Source organism: Eleginops maclovinus, chromosome 3 (genome assembly GCF_036324505.1).
Source record: "Eleginops maclovinus isolate JMC-PN-2008 ecotype Puerto Natales chromosome 3, JC_Emac_rtc_rv5, whole genome shotgun sequence".
Lineage (NCBI taxonomy): Eukaryota > Metazoa > Chordata > Actinopteri > Perciformes > Eleginopidae > Eleginops > Eleginops maclovinus.
Genome location: NC_086351.1, coordinates 16,850,178 through 16,869,118, shown reverse-complemented (window position 1 = coordinate 16,869,118; position 18,941 = coordinate 16,850,178). Strand labels below are relative to the sequence as shown.

Sequence of the window (18,941 nt, the reverse complement as noted above, 5' to 3'; positions counted from 1 at the left end):
TTGCGAACCACAAAAGGATGTATGAAAACACGAGATTGGTGCACAGTGCATTCTGAGCTTGCATGCGTATCTGATCATCTATTTGATCTGGCCATCCACCTCAGCCACTTTTTATCCAGAATAGACACCACTCCGCTATCTTGTTAACATCAGTGGTAGGTATATTTCCTTTTCTTTTACATGCACATGCTTTATGATAAGAATTGAAATTAATTGATTAATACTGACTCTACTTGACTCCAGCTGTGAGTCATAGAAATGACCTCATATCCATTACAGCAGTTTCAGTTGTGGTTATGAAGCTTTATAGATCATACAAAGTATTTTAATTCAGCTGATTGGGACATGCTGCAAAACACTTATTCCTAATGGCTTTTAAAAACTACATTTTCTGTATTTTTTTACTTCTAAGTATTTGAATTCATTAAAACTACAGTCTGAGGGCGTTATCCCACTAAAGGTATGTCTTGCTGTTCTATCTATTGTAAAAATACAAAACAGCTGGGCCATATATGTTGCTTTCATGCTATTATATCTGTATGGGTTGGTTTTTGTTAGCCTTTCAAAAGATACCTAAACCTGACCAAACTACTGTATTTGTTTACAAACTCTGTATACATTTTCGGGAGTGTAGCAGAAAGGTTATAGCTAGTTAAAGGCTGTGGCAAAGAGACACGTTTATAGTTTACTTTTTTTTAATTGTGAGCTAGCTTTCCTGAAATCTATAGGTTATGCATCTCATAGCTTTGTGTTGAGCCGACAAAGGCTGCAATCTCTGATTTTTTCAGTGGTTTCTAGGTACTTGTAATAAAGTACAGTGTTCATGAAGGCAAAACACTATCCATTGAACCTACCTAGTCCATTAAGGGCTTTAAAAACCTTAAAAAAGCTCTAAATGTTACAAGAAGAACGTGATATAATGATCAAATGTTTCAAGGGCTATGCTTAGATATTAAGGGATAAGAATTATGACCTTTTTGTTTAATAAGATTTTAAATTAGTCAAGAGGAAGGAAATCATCTTCTATAAAAAAACAAATTCAATACAACATCTCCAAAGGTCAAAGGGAACAACTTAAGAAACCCTGTACTTAAAAAAAAGCTAGACAAAAAAAGAGATCTGCGCTGTAGCACAGCAAAATGTATCTTTATAAAGGTTGTTTAAAGAAAAAAAAACTGGACTTGGCAGGGTGCGGGTTTCATTCCTCACAAAGTACCTAACTGATTTTGTTTGCTTTTCAGGAAGTGGGTCATGGCTCTCCCTAGTGTTGTTACTTTCACAGGAATAAGAGAGAGTGTCTACGGAGGAGACTATCCAAGGTAAGATTGAACTTATTGCCTAAACACAATACATGTGTTCATATGTTCTTTAAGTTGCATTCTTGTCAGTCTGTCCCTCCCTTGCTTTCACTGTGTATTTGTACTCCAAACCGAGTAGAGGAATTCTGATGAGAAGCAGCTGACTATTTCAGTTTCTATCTAGCATTTATTTCCTCTTACTACTACTACTAATAATAAATTCAATGTATATAACGCTTATCTAGATACCCCAAATCACTTTACAAAACATGAAACAAAACAAACAAAGATGAGATTGAGCGCGTTTGGAAACAATGCAAAAAAGAAGAAGAGAGAAGACATTGTGAACTGGCGGAGTAATGGTGTGGGGGAAGGGATTTAACAAGGAAAGGCAAGTCTGAAGAGGTGGGTTTTGAGTGCTTTTTTGAAGGATGGTAGGTCCCAGAGGGAGGATGCAACAGCAGTAGTAACTCTTTTGCTGATAGTTTCCCATTTGCATTTGTTTAACCGTGTAGCTTAGCTTAGTAATGTTCTGCCCACAGCGACAGTGTTTTATTAAGCAACATTTTGGTAGATTAAATAAACTAAGCTGAAACAATGGCAACCTCCTAATCATTCATATTTCCTCATTGTCTTTGTCCATTGTTTTTCACCAGCTCTACCACAGAATATGTATCCAATGAAAGCTTGCCAAATTACTATGATGTCTATGAGGAGGACTTCATTGGCAACTATGAAAGGTGTGTGTATCAACGTCACGGGGCCAGTTTTCTTCCCACCCTCTATGCAGTTTTTTTCCTCATGGGCCTTCTGGGCAACTCTCTGGTCATCTGGGTCATTACGTGTGGGGTTCGACTCCGCAGCATGACGGACGTGTGCCTCTTAAACTTGGCTGTAGCTGACCTTCTCTTGGTGTGCACCCTTCCCTTCCTAGCCCACCAAGCCCGGGACAAATGGCTGTTTGGGGATGCTATGTGCAAAGTGGTCCTGGGTACTTATCATATTGTTTTTTACTGTGGGATTTTTTTCATCAGTCTAATGAGCATCGACCGCTACTTGGCTATAGTACATGCTGTTTACGCTATGAGAGCACGGACAAGGTCCTTTGGAATGATCGCAGCAGCAGTTACATGGGTGGTTGGATTTATGGCTTCTTTCCCTGACCTGATCTTTCTCCAACAACAGCCAGGTACTAATTCAACTCAGTTCTGCTACCCTGTGTTTCCCAAAGCTGCTTCGAACGACACAACTTCATCCAACTCTCACTACTGGAGGATCTTCAGCCTTTTTAAAATGAACATGCTGGGTCTATTTGTCCCAGTTTTCATCATGTGTTTCTGCTACTCACAGATTGTCTGGAGGCTGCTGTACAGCCAGTCATCCAAGAAACAGGCCATCCGTTTAGTTGTCATAGTGGTAGCTGTTTTCTTCATCTGCTGGGTCCCCTACAACATTGCTTCCCTCTTCAAAGCATTGGAGCTATTGCACATCTATTCAGGCTGCCAAAGCAGCAAGGCCATCACATTGGCGTTACAAGTCACTGAGGCCATTGCCTACTCTCACAGCTGCCTTAACCCCATCCTGTATGTGTTCGTTGGGGAGAAGTTCAGGAGGCACCTGTTTAGGTTGATTAACAGGGCTCCCTGCAGACTGTGTAAGATGGTCATGGTCTGCATTCCTCAGGACAGAATTGGTGGATCAGTGTACTCGCAGACCAGCAGCACTGCTGTGTGATTTCTGTTCCTGTTATGGCTATCTCTACAATGAGGACATGTAGGGCAGATACAAAACTATGTCATTCTCAAATTCTGTATTGTATTTTAAGTTAATGAAGGGTACGCTTTGAGCTTTGGAGCGGGAGTTAAGTTAGACAGTGATGTATTTTTAACAAAACAGTGGAGTGTATGTGATTCTGTTTGACACACAAGCCTTATGGTTTAAGGATGTTGTCACATGCAAGCAAATACCTTATATCTTTTTTAAATGATGGAAACCTTAGCAATGCAAGTTTCATTGCATATGCAGCAGCATATCTGCACCAAACCTCAACCTAGAGAAAACCACAACTTTAAGAAGAGGAAGTACAAGTTGTCAGTTCCGCACTAGCATTTTCAGTCCCTGTGCTCAAAAGTACATTATCACTGTCACATTTTTAAAAAAATCCCTGCATACATTTCTACTAAAAATATTCAGCATTTCAGAAAAAACACATTATTTTAAAAATAAGTGTACCGTGTGTTCTGTCATGCAGACTTAAAATGAATACCATTCAATCATTACAGTTCAAGTTGTTCATTGGACTCATGGAAAATACAAGATATACAAGTTCCTTCGACCTTTTGAGCTTGTTCCTCACTATGTATATACATTTTATGTTAGTATTCAATATGTTTATTTGTAAAAGTTTCATTGGTAAAAACACTTTTGGATGATGGTATTTTAGGTGATTCATTATGTGCTATAAGGTTTGGGTTTTTATTGTATCTTCACAGTAAACATGCTGACATAATGTAGACTGAATGTGCCAAAATATGAATATATTTTGGTAAACTTGATATGTATGTATCAGATTATTTCAAATGAAATTTTAATACATTATATCACACATATTTGATAAATTCCTTTGTTCTCTAATCTGAAGTGTGTTTTTGAATGTTTCGAGTATATCCATTTTATTGTCCCTTAAAAAATGTGGTTGGAAATTGCAACATTTGTTATGATTACACATCCCTGGGCCAACCAACATTATTGGGGTACACGGTAGTACAATAACTAGAAACTCAGATGGCATGATTATGGATAAGTAAGTCTGGGAGATTTGCACTGAGCAAAGCCACTACACACCCATATTGTTTTGTGCTGGTTGCGTCTTCAATATATTCTTCATGTTAACCAGGTCCTTGTTACCTATAGCCTTAGTCATGTTGACATATTTTAGGAGTAGAGTGGACTTCACATCCTCCACCTAAAATAGGCCTAGCTACGCCACTGCTGCAAAGTATCTACTAGTAACTAAAGTATTCAAGTAAAAGTTAAATGTTTCCATCTTAAATGAATACTGAAACAATAAGTACAAGTTACCTATAAGTATTGAATAAAGGAGAGACTGCGGTTTGTACACAACTAACGTACGTCGTTTAGACACGTTTACGTTCAAATCTGGAGAGTTTACATATTACCTGAGTTTGTTGTGCTGTGTTGTTTACAGTCTATTGTTGTACTCACCATTCTGAATGAGAGTCTTGTTCCCCGCATTGTTGGTCAGAATGCTCCAGATTCAACTTCTCTGCTCCTCCATTGTCAACGCTTGATAAACAATCCTCTCTCTCTCTGCTCGTCCCAGTCTGCCCCTCCATTCCCCAATAAGCTCCTCAAAAAGTTTATGTAGAGCTGCATCTTGGATCTGCAGTACCTTCTGGCATGGATTAACAGACAATAAACAGCAAGCTTCACAGACTTCAGAAAGTAACTAATAACGTAACTTGTAATCTAACTTGGTTACTTTTAAAATCAAGTAATCAGTAAAGTAACTAAGTTACATTTTAAAGGAGTAATCAGTAATCAGATTACTTTTTCAAGGTAACTGTGGCAACACTGGTCACTAGTGCTAGTTTCAGGCCGCAATTTTGCGTTTCCTTGGATAACAAAATTAACCTGTAAAGGTACGGGGGACGGCGAAGGCATGAAACGCCATACTCTCCCTCTGATTGGTTTACGCTTATATTCTTACAATGCCTAAACAATCTCACTTCTCGTACATAAACCTAACCAATCCAGAGGAGACTGAGTAGGATACTAACCAATCCGAGCCCGAGTAGTTAAAACAAGACAAGACAAGATAAGATTAGGTTAGATCAAATGTACCTTTATTAATCCCCGTGGGGAAATTCAGTGGTTTAAGCAGCACCAGAATAAGAGTGAAAAACAGGACAGTGTGGTTCACACAGGATTATAAAACATGATGTACAGGTAAGTATCTTTTAAAACAAAAAAACGGAATTAAAGACTTTAATGAACATATGTACAATTTTTATTCGGATTGTTAAGTATATTTACATTGACTGATTTGGGTAAAAGTCTTTGTGCTAAAGTGCAGGTTTGATGTGCAGTCCGGGTTATTGTCAGTGAGTCACATGGTTAACCCCTTGTTGTGCAGCCTGATGGCTACATGCACAAAGGAGTTTCCCAGGCGCTTAGTGCTGTGCCGAGGTGGGATGAGTCTGTGGCTGAACGTACTCCTCATCTTCACTAGCTCTGCATGGAGGGGGTGGGAGGGGTTATCCCAGATACTGTCCAGTTTCCTCCTCGTCCTCCCCTCAGCTATCTCCTCCAGATTGTCCAGTTTAACTCCAACAACAGAGCTAGCCTTCCTCATGAGCTTGTTCAGCCTGTCAGCATCCCTTTTGTTGGTGTTTCCCCCCCAGCACACCACAGCAAAGAAGAGCACACTGGCCACCACAGACGGGTAGAACATCTGCATCAGCCTCGTGCACACGTTGAAGGACCTTAGCCTCATCAGGAAGAACAGCTTGCTCTGTCCCATCCTGAAGAGAGCATCAGTGTTGTCACTCCAGTCCAGTTTATTGCTGTATAAGTGCACTCCTAAGAACTTGTAGCTGTTCACCACCTCCATTTCTTCCCCCCTGCTGGAGAAGTCGAAGAACAGGATTCTTAGTGAGTTGTGCGGCTTCTCCAGGTGTGAGTTGGCTCTGTGGAGCATGTAGATGAGGGCATCCTCTACACCGATGTTGGCCTGGTAGGCAAACTGTAGAGGGTCCAGGGAGTCAAACACAAGGGGTTTGAGATGCTGCAAGATCAGTCTCTCAAAGATCTTCATGACATGAGAGGTCAGAGCTACAGGCCTGTAGTATCCTGGAGTGCTGGGGTGTGTTTTCTTGGGCACCGGGACAATGCAGGAAGTCTCCCAGATCTCAGTCACCTTCATCAGCTTCAAAGAGAGACTGAAGAGGTGCTGAAAAGCTCCTGCTAAGTGTCCGGCGCACACCTTGAGCACCCGGGGGTTGGTGTTGTCTGGCTCGAGAGCTGATTCCTGACCTGTCTGGTGGTGATTCGCAAACATGAACTCATGGATGTCTGAAGAAAAAAGCTATCCATGCTTCACATAAACTTATTGTAGAACTTGTCTTTTTCAGAGGGTTGATGGAGCACTAGTGCTTTTTGTTAATTCTGTACTTGCTTACCTACATTTGTTTCCCCCCCCAAAAAAAAGTCGCTGTGAGCAGTTGTTTGTTACTCAATCCCCTTGTCACAAGTCAAGGGCATCTTTAGAGAGGAAAGGGTTATATGCCAGACAAGGGAGAAATTAATAATCGCTAAAACAGCTGTACTGATTTTTTAAATAATACGCCCTACTATAGATAGATAGATTTGTTAAGATGATAGAGACTGCAATTGCACAATGCTCCACTCACTAATAGTATTCAAGTAATAAACCACACTAAAGTAAAAGTAATTTTCCCACTGTGTTTTTCATTAGAAAGGGAAGAGGATAGATGTCTGAGTCAGGCAAGACAGCTTTAGGTTTTAGAGTATTATTATCTTCAATGTTTTCTGATCATGGAACACTAAAAGAAACAACATTTATTGAGCAACTTTTTGTTGCAAAGGACATTTTTGTCTGAATGTAGTTTTTATAATTAGTGAAACAATTACCAAATAACCTTTCTTTTTACTGTAAGATAAGTATCAGCAACTGTTCACTATGAAAGGATTTGAGGGACTGTTAAGTTTTATATTTCAGTTTATATTTAACATTTTAAAGACAGGGTGAGGGATTGACAAGGTAAGGTGGTGAGGAGGTTTGGTATGTGACTATTAAACCAGTAGTTCTTAGTGCCATCTAGTGGTCTTGCAGCACCTGGTTAAACAGCGGGCATACAGGAAACTCAAGATAATAATCTTTCAGTGCATCTGTGTAGGTGACAATATGTCTTTTGTTCACTGCATTGACTTTCAAAGTATTTTTAAGAAATTTCTGAGAACATTTTTGTTTTACTAATTCACCTTGGCTGAAATGACTTGATATCTTTGCGATTGAAATTTTTCTGAGGGTTTCACTTGTTTAAACCATGAAAAGCAGAGTCAGACAAGGGTTTCAGTGTAAGTGAGTGAATGCTGGATTCAGTGGGTGACATATATAGAACGATGCCCAACTGCAGTTGGTAAGCTGTCACAAAGGGGGGGAATATTGTGTTAGTGCTGAGAGAAATAGTCAAACAAATCCTCTAATCATTAATGGAAAAGTAATTTGTTAATGGGCCAAATTAAATGTGTAAAGAACATCTGAAGCTACACTCCAACAGGACGCAACACTTTTACACTTAACTGCTCTTGTGTAAAACTGAGAATTACAAGATTGTGACAAATATATCCTCTGTGGTTTCATGCAAAATATTTGCTGCTTCTGCGCTGCTGAGAAAAACAAAACATAGTTCACACCTGATAAGGTCTTCTTTCACACATCCGCAGCAAAAGCGGCAGCGGTGCAGGTAATGCAGGTAGACCGGTAATTTGGCAGATCAGCTGTTCGTTATGGGTTTGTGTTGACAAATAAAGCTTAATTTTTTGTTCAATATTGAAGTCAGTTGAATTTCCAGGACTATATTTGCAAAATAAATGTCATTCCTGCTTAAGCAATATTTTCAAACCACATAAATTAGGGGTGAAAATGATCCTACATACCAAAACCTAAAAGCTGTCTTACTGGTAGCTTGTCTTTTGATTTCTGAAAACACAAGTTACTGACATTTAGTATGGGTTTGAGGAGGTGGGGGAATTGTACAGTCTTCTGATTCACTCACAGCAACAGCATCTGCAGAGGACAGATAAGATCAGTAATGCACCCTCTGTCGCTCTGTTGTATGAGGTATTACAGACAAAGATCTTCATTGGAGTAAATACATTAGCTTAGTATTACTGTACACATATCAGCCTTGTAGTCTAAAGATCACATCTTTCCAGTCACCTGTGTTGGTGTATGTGAGTATACTGTATGTGCATAAAACGTTTCAGAGACACCGGTTGTTCCTTGTACGTTTAATGGCAAAATAACCGAGGACAAAATAAAATATTTACAACACTTAGTAACATGTAAACACAATCTTCTGTACAAAGAAATATACATGCAAAAGTAAAAACAATTCATAATAAGACATTCAAAATGACATTGCTGCAGTCTTGTTCTATGTGTATTTATAATATGACATAGTTACGAGGTTTACATCCTGGGTGTGGGCAAACTGCCCGACCCCCTCTGTACATCTTTACATCATGTATAGGGCGGGTTTCCCAAAGGCATTTTATTACGATCATATTCTCCCATGAATAGGCTTTAAGATAATTTGATAAATCGATTAACAGCATGATTTTGGGAAACCTAGATCCACTCCGATAAATAAAAATGACAGAAAATGAGATACTTAGAATGTACAGACCAAAGAAATCAACATGTTTTTGACTTCTTTAACATCAAATCAGACAGCAACTCTTACAACCTTCAAATAAAATAAGAAACAATGCAGGTATTTAGTTTCACCAACCTCTGTCGTTGGACTCCATCAACTGGCTCTTCATAACCCAAAGACATAAACTCAACCAAATAAAAATAACTGGACCTGTCAATGCTGAATGAAAGTTATCAAAGAGATACATTTGAACTTTTGTTGGTCAAATCTCTGGCGTCTTCTTAATGACTATTTCTCATATCATTTAAAGTCTGTGGTGAATGGGCCACACTGAGACATTCTTCCAGACATATTACTTGGTGTCTTAGCGTGTCTTACAACTTCAAACTGAGATGCTAAAATAACTCTAGCGACATACACCAGTATCTACCTACAAAAGCCAAACAAACCCACACAGCAAACTACTTTGTGCACAGCTTGAGAAAAGTGAAATATTAGTTTTTTCAGCAAGAAACCACCAAACGATTTCTTATTACGATAAAGAATAAATAAATCCAGACTGAACCAATGTAAACACTCATGGCATGTCCTGGTTCAGAGTGGTCTGTTATAACTTAACATGAGAAATCATAAAAAACACATTTTAGCAGGAAAAGAAAGCAAAGTCAACTTTGGTATTGTTACAGACAATAACACATAATGAGAAAATGAAAGCATAAGGGCCTATATTTTATAGATACACATTTTTACACATTATTTTCCAAAAACCCGCCTCTTGTGTGGGTTTTTTGCAGATATTAATACTGAACTTAATACATAAGAGTTAACACAATACAGACATCTATCGCAGTACCAGGTACGTACATGCCTTTTTAAGAATACGGCAACAACACAAAGTCTTCATAAATAGTTGCATAAATGTTAAAGCTGCAACATTGCACATTGGAATTGATGCAAATTACGAGTGCATTTCTAGTAGCGGTTTGTTCATCGTCAAAAATGAAGCCTCAAGGAGTGACCTCCACAGCTGCATGGACTCACTAATACTCTGCAAATGAAATCACTTTTGTTAATTTGAGATCAATTCTTCCAAATGAGAATGAAAGGCAGGAATACGTTATTTACAAATAAGGCGGATGCAAGTAAAATTCTGAGAGGCGATGCCGAATAGTTTAATACTTGTTCAAGTTAATTTACTTTATCTTAGTGTCACAAACAAAAATGATTCCACGGTTCAAACTGAATGGGGGCATAAAGATAAGCAAACTATTGCACTGAAAGTAACTATAATGTGTTTCTGGAAAACATGGTTTTGGTCTTCATCTTAGAATGAGTGGACCCTGCTGATGGGTTCCACTCTGTTCACACATCCCACTTCTATTGTCTTATTTCTTTGTACTCAGTCAACTTTCTTTGAATAAAGACAGATCTCTGTTTATTCACTGTACATGGTTTCATTTACAAAAAGTAATCTCTCATTACAAAAAAAACATTTTCTTGTGTTCAACCGAAAGCAGCCTGAATTACTCTTATTATACAGTATTCTATTTTCTCCGTTCAACACTGTTCGCAACGCAAGACTTGCTCAAGCTTGCTGAGAAAGCTTGGTTTTCTTTCCCTGCTAAGTCAAGGTTTAGAATCCCAAAGAGATTCCAACAGTTCATTTGTTGTGCAGGCATAATGACAATATGCCAAGGTTAAGGAGGGGGGTTTGAGGGTCAAATGGGTTTATCAGCAGAGGTCAGTCAGTCAGCAGCAGCAGGACTTTTGTGGCGTGGTGAGGGAAAAGGGGATCATTGTGGAAATGTTGCTGGTGTTCCTCTCAGTAACAGCTCAACTCAACAGTTTACTCATCCTCCAAAGTTTTATGGACAGGTAGGAATTCCTTCAAGTCAGCAACAAAGCAGGAACGTGTATCTAGACACGTTGCTGTTGTCCCGTTGGTTAGATGTGGTTGAGCAGCCGGCTGTGAAGAAAGGCCTTGATGGTGGCAATGGGCCGAACATCGTTTTGGTGTTTCCGTCTCTCGATGAAGGAAATGAGTCTGGAGGTGTCCAGATGTTGATGATTCTGAGATGGTGGCAGCGCTGGTGGCTGTGAATGATTTAGGGTGGCGTGACCATTGTCTCTGTTTACCATGCCTTGTGGCTGGAGCCAGGGCTCCTGCAGGCAGCACCCCGCGGAGGGCCGCCGCTCCGGCACGCTCTGGAGCAGCAGGCACACAAAGTCCCTGGCGGCAGCGCTCACACCCTGGAAGTAGTCATCAGGGAAGCTGAAGTCAAGACGACAGATGTTCAAACACGTCTCCTCCAAACTCTCATCCAGGAACGGAGAGGCACCACTTAGAACAACGTAGGTCACCACCCCTGTTAATGAGAAAAGAGCTTAGATGGTTGGTTCAAATGAGCTTCTTATGATGTTATATACAGGTTATCGGTGGTGTGAGGTAACTAAGTACATTTACTCAGGTACTGTATTTAAAGGTCCCCTATTAAGCAAATTGCACTTTCTGCTGTCTTCTGTGTCCACGGTGTGTAAGGAGACTCACAAAGTGTCAGAAAATACAAATCTCTCTCTTTTCCTTTTTTTTTAAATAATATTTTTATTGATTCAGTTGCAGTAAACAGTACATCGAAAGAGTCATATTTTCATTTTTCTGCATAACCCAGCACCCATCCCACCCATCCCAGAGACCCTTATTACATTATATAAACAGGTTAGTGTACCCAGATGAGCTGGATAACAGTGTGAGAAAAAACAAAAACAAAACAAAACAAACAACAAAACAAAAACAAAGACAAGACATAAACATGGTTACCTTCAGTTAAGTAAGTGAATGAAAAAAAAGAAAAAAAAAGGGGAAAACAACATAACATTTTGGTTTGTTTGCTGCCTGCGTCTCTGTATATTCAGTAGATCAGCCCACTGTTCCTAGGGAGTCAAATCTAAGGGGGGGGGGGGGACATATCAGTAGCAGGGAGTTTATCAACATAGTCAAGTAGCGGTTTCCAGTGTGAGGAAAACTTCTCGGGACGGCCCCTAAGGCTGAATTTGATTTTCTCCAATTTCAGTAGAAATAATAAATCGTGTAGCCAAGATTTAAAGGAGGGTGGTTGGGAAGATTTCCATAGGAGGAGAATTTTTCTGCGCGCAATCAAGGACGCGAAAGCTATGACATTTTTCTGCAAAGATGTGGTTACGAGTCCATCGGGAGGCACTCCAAAAATAGCTATCTGTGGCGAAGGACTAACAGATATTCCTAGGATGTCAGAAATAGATTAAAAAAATGGTTGCCAGTAGTTAGACAGTTTAGAGCATGTCCAGAACATGTGTGTTAGATTGCAGGGCGTCTGAGAGCATCTGTCACAAGCTTCAGTAGTACTGTCTGGATACAATTTGGAGAGTTTGTCTCTGCTATAGTGGAGTCTAAAGATTACTTTAAATTGGATAACAGAGACAGTCTGGCGCAGCTAGAGGAGGAGTTAACAGCTTCCAATGCTTTTTTCCACAGAGCATCAGAAATGCTTATCTGGAGTTCGGATTCCCAGTCAGCCCTGCTCTTATTTACAGATGAATCATTTGTTGGTGTTAAGAGATCATAAAGAAATGAGACGTGGCCCTTAGGCAGAGACTTAGCCTGGAGTACTAAGTCTATACCACTGAGGGGTGGGGCTTGGGGGAACTGGGAAGAGTGGGTTCGTACAAAGTTGCGAAGTTGGAAGAAGCGAAAAAAGTCTGTATTACCCAGTCCAAAGGTCAAGCGTAGTTGGTTGAAACTGGCGAACAGTCCATCAATGTATAAGTCACTCAAGCAACTCAGGCCTTTATTTTCCAGAGCTGCAAAGCGCGAGTCAATCCTGGCTGGTACAAATAAGTGATTATTACAAAGAGGTGTACTTTGAGGTAGGGAGAGCCATCCAAACCGTTTCCTGATTTGAATCCAAATTTTTAATGTATTAGTTACAATGGGGTTAGATGTAAAATCTGCGAGAGAAAGGGGGAGGGTGCCACATACTAGTGCCCGGAGGGATGTGGAGCATGAGTTTGCCTCCAACTGACACCAACTATGTTGAGGTGAGGTGAACCAGAGCAAAATCTTTTGTGCGTTAGCCGCCCAATAGTAGCCAAGGAGATTGGGTAATCCTAGGCCGCCCGATGATCTGCTCCTCTGGAGTAAGGATTTATTTGCTCTGGCCCGTTTACCTGCCCAGATGAATGTGGATATGATGCTGTTGATAAGATTAAAAAACGAACAAGGGAGGTAGATTGGTAGGCACTGAAAGAGGTAAAGGTATCTTGGTAAGATATTCATTTTTACTGCTTGCACTCTACCCGCTAGAGACAGTGGTAAACGGTTCCATCTTTGAAGATCTTGTTTGACTGCTGCTGTCAGTACCGAGAAGTTCTGTTCTTTCAGTGTGCGCATAGATCGTGTGACCATTATTCCTGGATACTTTATGCCTACCGCAGCTGTTTTGAATGGTATGAGGTGAGTTGGGATTTCTGTGGCCAATTGATTTATTGGGAAAAACTCGCTTTTGGTGATGTTCAGTTTATACCCGGAAAATATGCTGAAAGAGTCCAGAATTGAGATAATAGGTGGAAGGTTTGACAGGGGATCGCTTACATATAGGAGTAGGTCATCGGCATACAACGAAACCCGCTGTTCCTCTCCATGTCTCCTTATTCCTTTGAACCCTCCTTCTGATTTCAATGCTATGGACAATGGCTCGATGGCAAGCGCGAACAACAGTGGAGAGAGAGGGCACCCTTGGCGTGTGCCGCGGAAGAGGGGGAAAGGATCAGAGCGCTGTGTATTCGTGCATACTGACGCCTGGGGAGAGGAGTACAATAATTTGATCCAGGAAATAAAGCAGGTGTTAAACCCAAATTGCTGCAAGGAAGAGAAGAGGTAGGGCCATTCCACCCTGTCGAAGGCCTTCTCAGCGTCAAGTGATATAACCACCTCTGGATCAGTAGGGGAGGATGGAGTATGAATGACGCCGAGGAGCCTTCTGACATTGGAAAAGGAGTGCCTCCCACCAATGAACCCCGTCTGGTTGTCCGAGATGATTATAGGCATAATAGGTCCCAAGCGACGAGCTAAATTTTCGCAAGTATTTTCACATCTACTGGAAGGAGGGAAATTGACCTATATGATGCACAGTTTAGAGGGTCCTTGTCTTTTTTATGGATGAGGGAAATGGAGGCTTGCGTTAAAGTGGCTGGTAGAGAGCCATGGCTGTATGAATAGTTGAACATCTCCAGAAGTAGAGGGGCCAGCTGGTTAGAAAATCACTTATAAAACTCAACGGGGTACCCGTCAGGGCCCGGTGATTTGCCACTATTCATTGAGCTTATTGCTTCTTTTATCTCAGGAAGTGTTAACGAAGCGTCCAGCGTCTGATTGTCATCGGCTGAAACTCTTGGTAAGTCTAGTTTTTGAAAGAAGGCGTCCATTTGGGTTGCATCGTCGGGGGATACAAATTTGTACAATTGACGATAAAATGAATTAAATGAGGTATTAATTTTGATTGGTTCGGTCACTACTGTGCCTGATTCATCTCTAATTGGATCATTTGGTTGGCTGCTTGTCTAGCTTTTAGCTGATGAGCAAGGAGGAGCCCAGCCTTGTCACCGTGTTCATATAGCGATCCATAGGAACGGAGAAGTAGTCATTCAGCTTCTGCTGAAAGGAGTAAGTCGAGTTCTGTCTTAAGTCTGAGTCTCTCTTCATACAAGTCCGAGGTATTTGTTACTGCTAACGATCTGTCCAAGTCTGCGATTAATTTTCCTACGTCTTCCTTACGCATTCTGCGTTGTTTATTAGCATAGGATGCGTATGAAATGATCTTGCCTCTGAGAAAAACCTTCAGGGTATCCCATAGCAATGACGGGGAGGTCTCTTTATTTTTGTTGGTGTCGCAAAAGACTGTGATTGAGTCAAAAATGTAATTACAACATTTTCCTTCTTTAAGTAAAAGAGGATCGAGACGCCAAAACCTAGAATGTTTGGGTTTTTAGGTCAAAACGAAGATCTAGTACTACAGCTGAGTGACCTGAAACTGTTATGGGTAAATATTGTACAGAAGTAAGTGAGGAGATAAGATTTTTATCCACTAGGAAGTAATCAATACGGGAAAAAGAGCGGTGGGCGTGTGAGAAAAAGGAATATTGACGAGAAGATGGGTACATGAATCTCCAGGGATCAATGTAGCCAAACTGGTCCATGAAGGTGGACAAAGTTTGAGACATCTTTGAGGGCGGAATAATTCGGGAGCTCGATCTGTCGAGAACTGGGTCAATGACACAATTCATATCCCCACCAAGAATCAGAGTATGGGTGTCCGGATTGGGGATTAGGGATAATACTGAATTGAAGAAGCTGTGGTCATCCCAATTAGGGGCATAGATCGATGCTAAGACTACAGGCTTCTGGTATAATATACCGGAGACAATTGTATAACGTCCTTCTGGACTTTATTAATATGGCTGTACCTCTTGTTTTACAATTAAATTGGGAGTGGAAGATTTGTCCTATCCATGGTCGGCTCAACTTCCCATGCTCAGACCTTAGAAGGTGTGTCTCCTGAAGAAGTATCACGTCGGCGTTCATATTTTTGATATGAGTCATAATCTTTGTTCGTTTTAATGCGGCATTCAAGCCCCCGTGTTTAAAGAGGTAAACCTTACCATTTGCCCACCGTTGGTCCCTCCATCTAATGAGCCAGTCATGTTACAGCGGATGGTAGAAGATTTATCAGGTCGATTCTAAGACGCAGGCAGCAGAAGAAGAGTGAAATCATAACAAATGGTAACAAAAACTTAACAAACCACAAAAAGCAGACAAAAAATGTCTCTTCACCAACCCATTCCCTAACCCCCCCACCCCATCTGTGAGGAGACCTGGACTCCTGCCTCTGTCCCCTTTCATAACCCTCCCAGCCCCTAGAAATGTCATCTAAACTAACGTGCTCATACTTCCCTTTCTGAAGCATCTTACCTCAAGAAGTCATCTCAGAGCCCATAACTCAACAAGTGTCATAATATGTTTTACATAACCCTTTGAACCTTTAACAAAGTACGTCAATGTACCCTTCCAATATAAAGTGGAGTATATAACAATAAAATATTCTGTGTAATATGTGGAATATTACAAAGTTGTATTGAGTGAACTTTTAGAACAGAACAAGGCAAACCAAGTCTACGCTTGGTTATGCTCGACGTTATCAGCTCTGTAAAAAATAAAAAATAAGAAATAAAAGTTGCAGCTTTAAGGAAATAAACAGAGGATAAAGCAAGATACCCTTGTACATTTAGTTGTTCCGTAAAACCAAAAAATTTAAATTTGCAAATATGTGCAAAACCAGCAAGAAAATAAATTGTCCGAGTAAACTCAGTTTGCTGCAGAAAAGTGACTTTGGTGTAGTGTATGCCTAGCCTAGCTGCTCAAGCTAGTCAGGCCTCGAGCTCTGTTTGTAGCTTGAAGCGAACGCCGCGGCCTCTTCTGGGGAGGAGAACCTCCTCTTTGTCCCGCCGTTGAGTGTTACCTGAAGGCGAGCCGGGAAGAGTAGTGCGGGCCTGAGAGAGAGGTTGTACAGTTCTGCCATCACCGTCCGGTATTTTGCGTGTTCTTCGGCCACCTCCGGAGCGTAGTCTTCGAAGATCTGGACGAGGACTCCCTGATATTGTAGCTTTCCTCTCCTTTTGTGGGCCTCTCATATGATTAGGTCTTTAATCTGGTAACGATGCAGTCGGATAATCACCGGCCGCGGCCTCGCTCCCGGCTGTGGTTTGGCTGTTAGCGCCCTGTGCGCTCGGGAGGGGACTCTAAGATCTCCTCCCCGAGCAGTTCAACTAACAGTCTCAAGAAAAACATGGTGGCTGTGGGCCCCTCGATTGATTCTGGGAGGCCAATGATTCGGATATTATTCCTGCGGCTCCGGCTTTCCAGGTCTGACGTCTTCGCTAGTAGCTTGCTGTTGCTATCGGCCAAAGTTACCAACCTCGCCTCCAGAGCACGAATACGCTGATCATCTGACTCGGCATTGGTTTCCAGTGAGATGATACGTTGTCCGTGGTCTGACACCGTGGTCTGCATCTTTTCCAGCCTTTACTCCAGTGCAGCGAGGGAGTTTTTAAGATCCGTCGCTATGCTAGCTCTATGTTTTTCCAGCAGGTCTTCAATGCTAGTTAAGCATACGCAGGCTCTCAGGGCTTCATTCTCGCTCTTCTTTGACTGTTTTGTTGCTTTTGACATTGTTCATGATGACTCGATGTTATACCGAGTTTGTAAAGTACTTGGGTCGTTGAGGGTATTAGAAAAATACGGGTTTTTGCAAAGTTGAGTTATGGGAGACGGAGACTACGTCGCTCTCACATGCTCACCAAACCGGAAGTCCTCTCTCTCTTTTCCTTTTTACCCACATCTCTAAAAACGGGGGTACAAACGAGCTGATCCAGATTTGCTTCGGTTATGATGTCATATCTGAAATCTGGGCTGGCTTTACATTGAACTCCTGGCAATGTCCCGCCCACGTGACACGTCCCAACCTATCATCTGCAATATACAGTCGCGAGCTGAATCCCCTCCGCAGCACCTCTGTGTGTCTGTGTATTCAGCAGGATGTCTGCAGGAGGGACTTAGAGTTGTTGTATATATGATACATATAATGTCACTGATCTAGTGGTAAACACTGGGAAGTGTTTCAGAAATAATGCATGATGTGGTTTTGAACATAATATGGCTATCTTCTCATGGAAGAAAACTTGCACAGAGGAGAGAGAGCTGCGCTCCAAAGGGGCGTGGCCAGCTTCAGCTGAGCTCAACTTTAAAGCAAAAGTCACAGAATCAGCTCTTCAGGAACAGGGCTGAAATAGAGGGGGATGAGGCATGCTACAATGGGTGACCTGTTTGGTATTTTGAGCAAAGCACTTCACAGACAAGTTTTGTATAGATATTGCCCAACAATATATTGTTGAAATATAGCATAACAGGAGACCTTTAAGTAAAATGTTGAGGTACTTCAACTTTACTTGAGTATTTCAAGTAGTACTTTGTACTTGTATTTCACTACAATTCAGAGGTAAATTATGTACTTTTACAACACTATATTTATTTAATACCTTTAGTTACTTTGCGGATTTGGATTAATAATGCCAAATATAATCAACACTTAAATCAGACTTTAGTTACACCTGGAGTAAAATTCACAAGCTATCCTGCAGTATACAAAGTAAAGTCAAATGTGCTGCACCTTTACCAGCTTTGATATCACTTTAATGCATCAATAATTATAAACAAAACATATAATACATATTATACTGAAATGGGCCAAACAATCTGCATGAAGAGTACTTTTACTTTTGGTACTTCAAGTTTCATTTTATGCTAATACTTTTCCTTGACTTACATTTTGAATGCAGGACTTTTACTTGTAACAGTATTCCTACACTCTGGTACTCTACTTTTACTTAAGTACAAGATCTGAAAATTTCTTCCACTTCTGCAAGTTGAAAACCACTCATAACAAACCTAAGCTCCAGAGGTCGGACATCACTGAGGCGGGCTGACCCAGGATCAGCTCGGGAGCAGAGAACTCTGGGCTCCCCAGGAGAGGATGGGTGTAAAAGGAGGGGGGGTTCAGCTGTACGGCATCACCAAAGTCTGTCAGCTTGATCACCGGCTGGGAAGACGCATGTTCCACCAAAATGTTCTCCGGCTACGGGAGCAAGGGGAAGAGACGTTAGGCTTAGAGTCATGTGTTACTTAAACTGCAGTAAAACGTATGCATAAAAGAGGTTTCTTTACAGGAACATATTTGAACACCTCAGATCCCAGAGCCAATGCTGATGTCTTGAAATGCTGACTGACAGTCAACAACCACACATTATTATTGTTGTATCACAATAGATACAGAAGCTGGAACCAGAGAATCACAGAATCTATTAATCTACTAAGTATTGAGCTCTACCCTGATGTTAGTCATTTACTTTGAGATCGAGGTGTGCAATCCTCCAGCTGTGCAGGTAGTGGAGAGCTTCAAGAATATCTCTGAGGTAGAGAGCCACCTTCTCCTCCGTCAGGTTGCCCCAGCTCACTATGTAGTCCAGGAATCGTCCCTGGTCTGCCCTGAAAACAAAAACACAATATTCATTAGAGATTTAAAATTCACAGCGATAAACAATCTACATGTTTCAAACATTGAGGAGTCAGATC

General features: G+C 41.1%; 2 protein-coding genes across 10 annotated transcripts in view; one reads left to right on the top strand and one right to left on the bottom strand.

Annotated features, from left to right (window-relative positions):
- Nucleotides 1–7: 7 nt before the first annotated feature.
- On the top strand, nt 8–3,932 carry cabz01093075.1. 5 transcript variants are annotated; one of them, XM_063878763.1, is made up of 4 exons: nt 8–155; nt 1,242–1,319; nt 1,544–1,703; nt 1,955–3,932. In XM_063878763.1, exon 4 carries the CDS (start codon nt 2,100–2,102, stop codon nt 3,030–3,032), a length of 933 nt encoding a protein of 310 aa, XP_063734833.1. In that variant the 5' UTR covers nt 8–155; nt 1,242–1,319; nt 1,544–1,703; nt 1,955–2,099; the 3' UTR covers nt 3,033–3,932. The 5 variants fall into 5 exon arrangements, with proteins under 5 accessions (XP_063734833.1, XP_063734828.1, XP_063734830.1 ...); XM_063878758.1 differs by lacking the exon at nt 1,544–1,703 and having other exon boundaries at nt 13–155; XM_063878760.1 differs by lacking the exon at nt 1,544–1,703 and having other exon boundaries at nt 39–159; nt 1,246–1,319.
- Nucleotides 3,933–8,339: 4,407 nt separating this feature from the next.
- The window catches only part of triob (trio Rho guanine nucleotide exchange factor b), a 114,295-nt gene continuing 103,693 nt past the window's right edge, over nt 8,340–18,941 (bottom strand). For all 5 annotated transcript variants that reach the window (XM_063878752.1, XM_063878755.1, XM_063878754.1 and 2 more), the window contains 3 exons: nt 18,716–18,854; nt 18,258–18,444; nt 8,340–11,088 (listed from right to left, as the gene is read on the bottom strand). In XM_063878752.1, the coding sequence (XP_063734822.1) occupies nt 10,667–11,088; nt 18,258–18,444; nt 18,716–18,854 (748 nt within the window). In that variant the 3' untranslated portion in view covers nt 8,340–10,666. The remainder of the gene's footprint in view (nt 11,089–18,257; nt 18,445–18,715; nt 18,855–18,941) is intronic.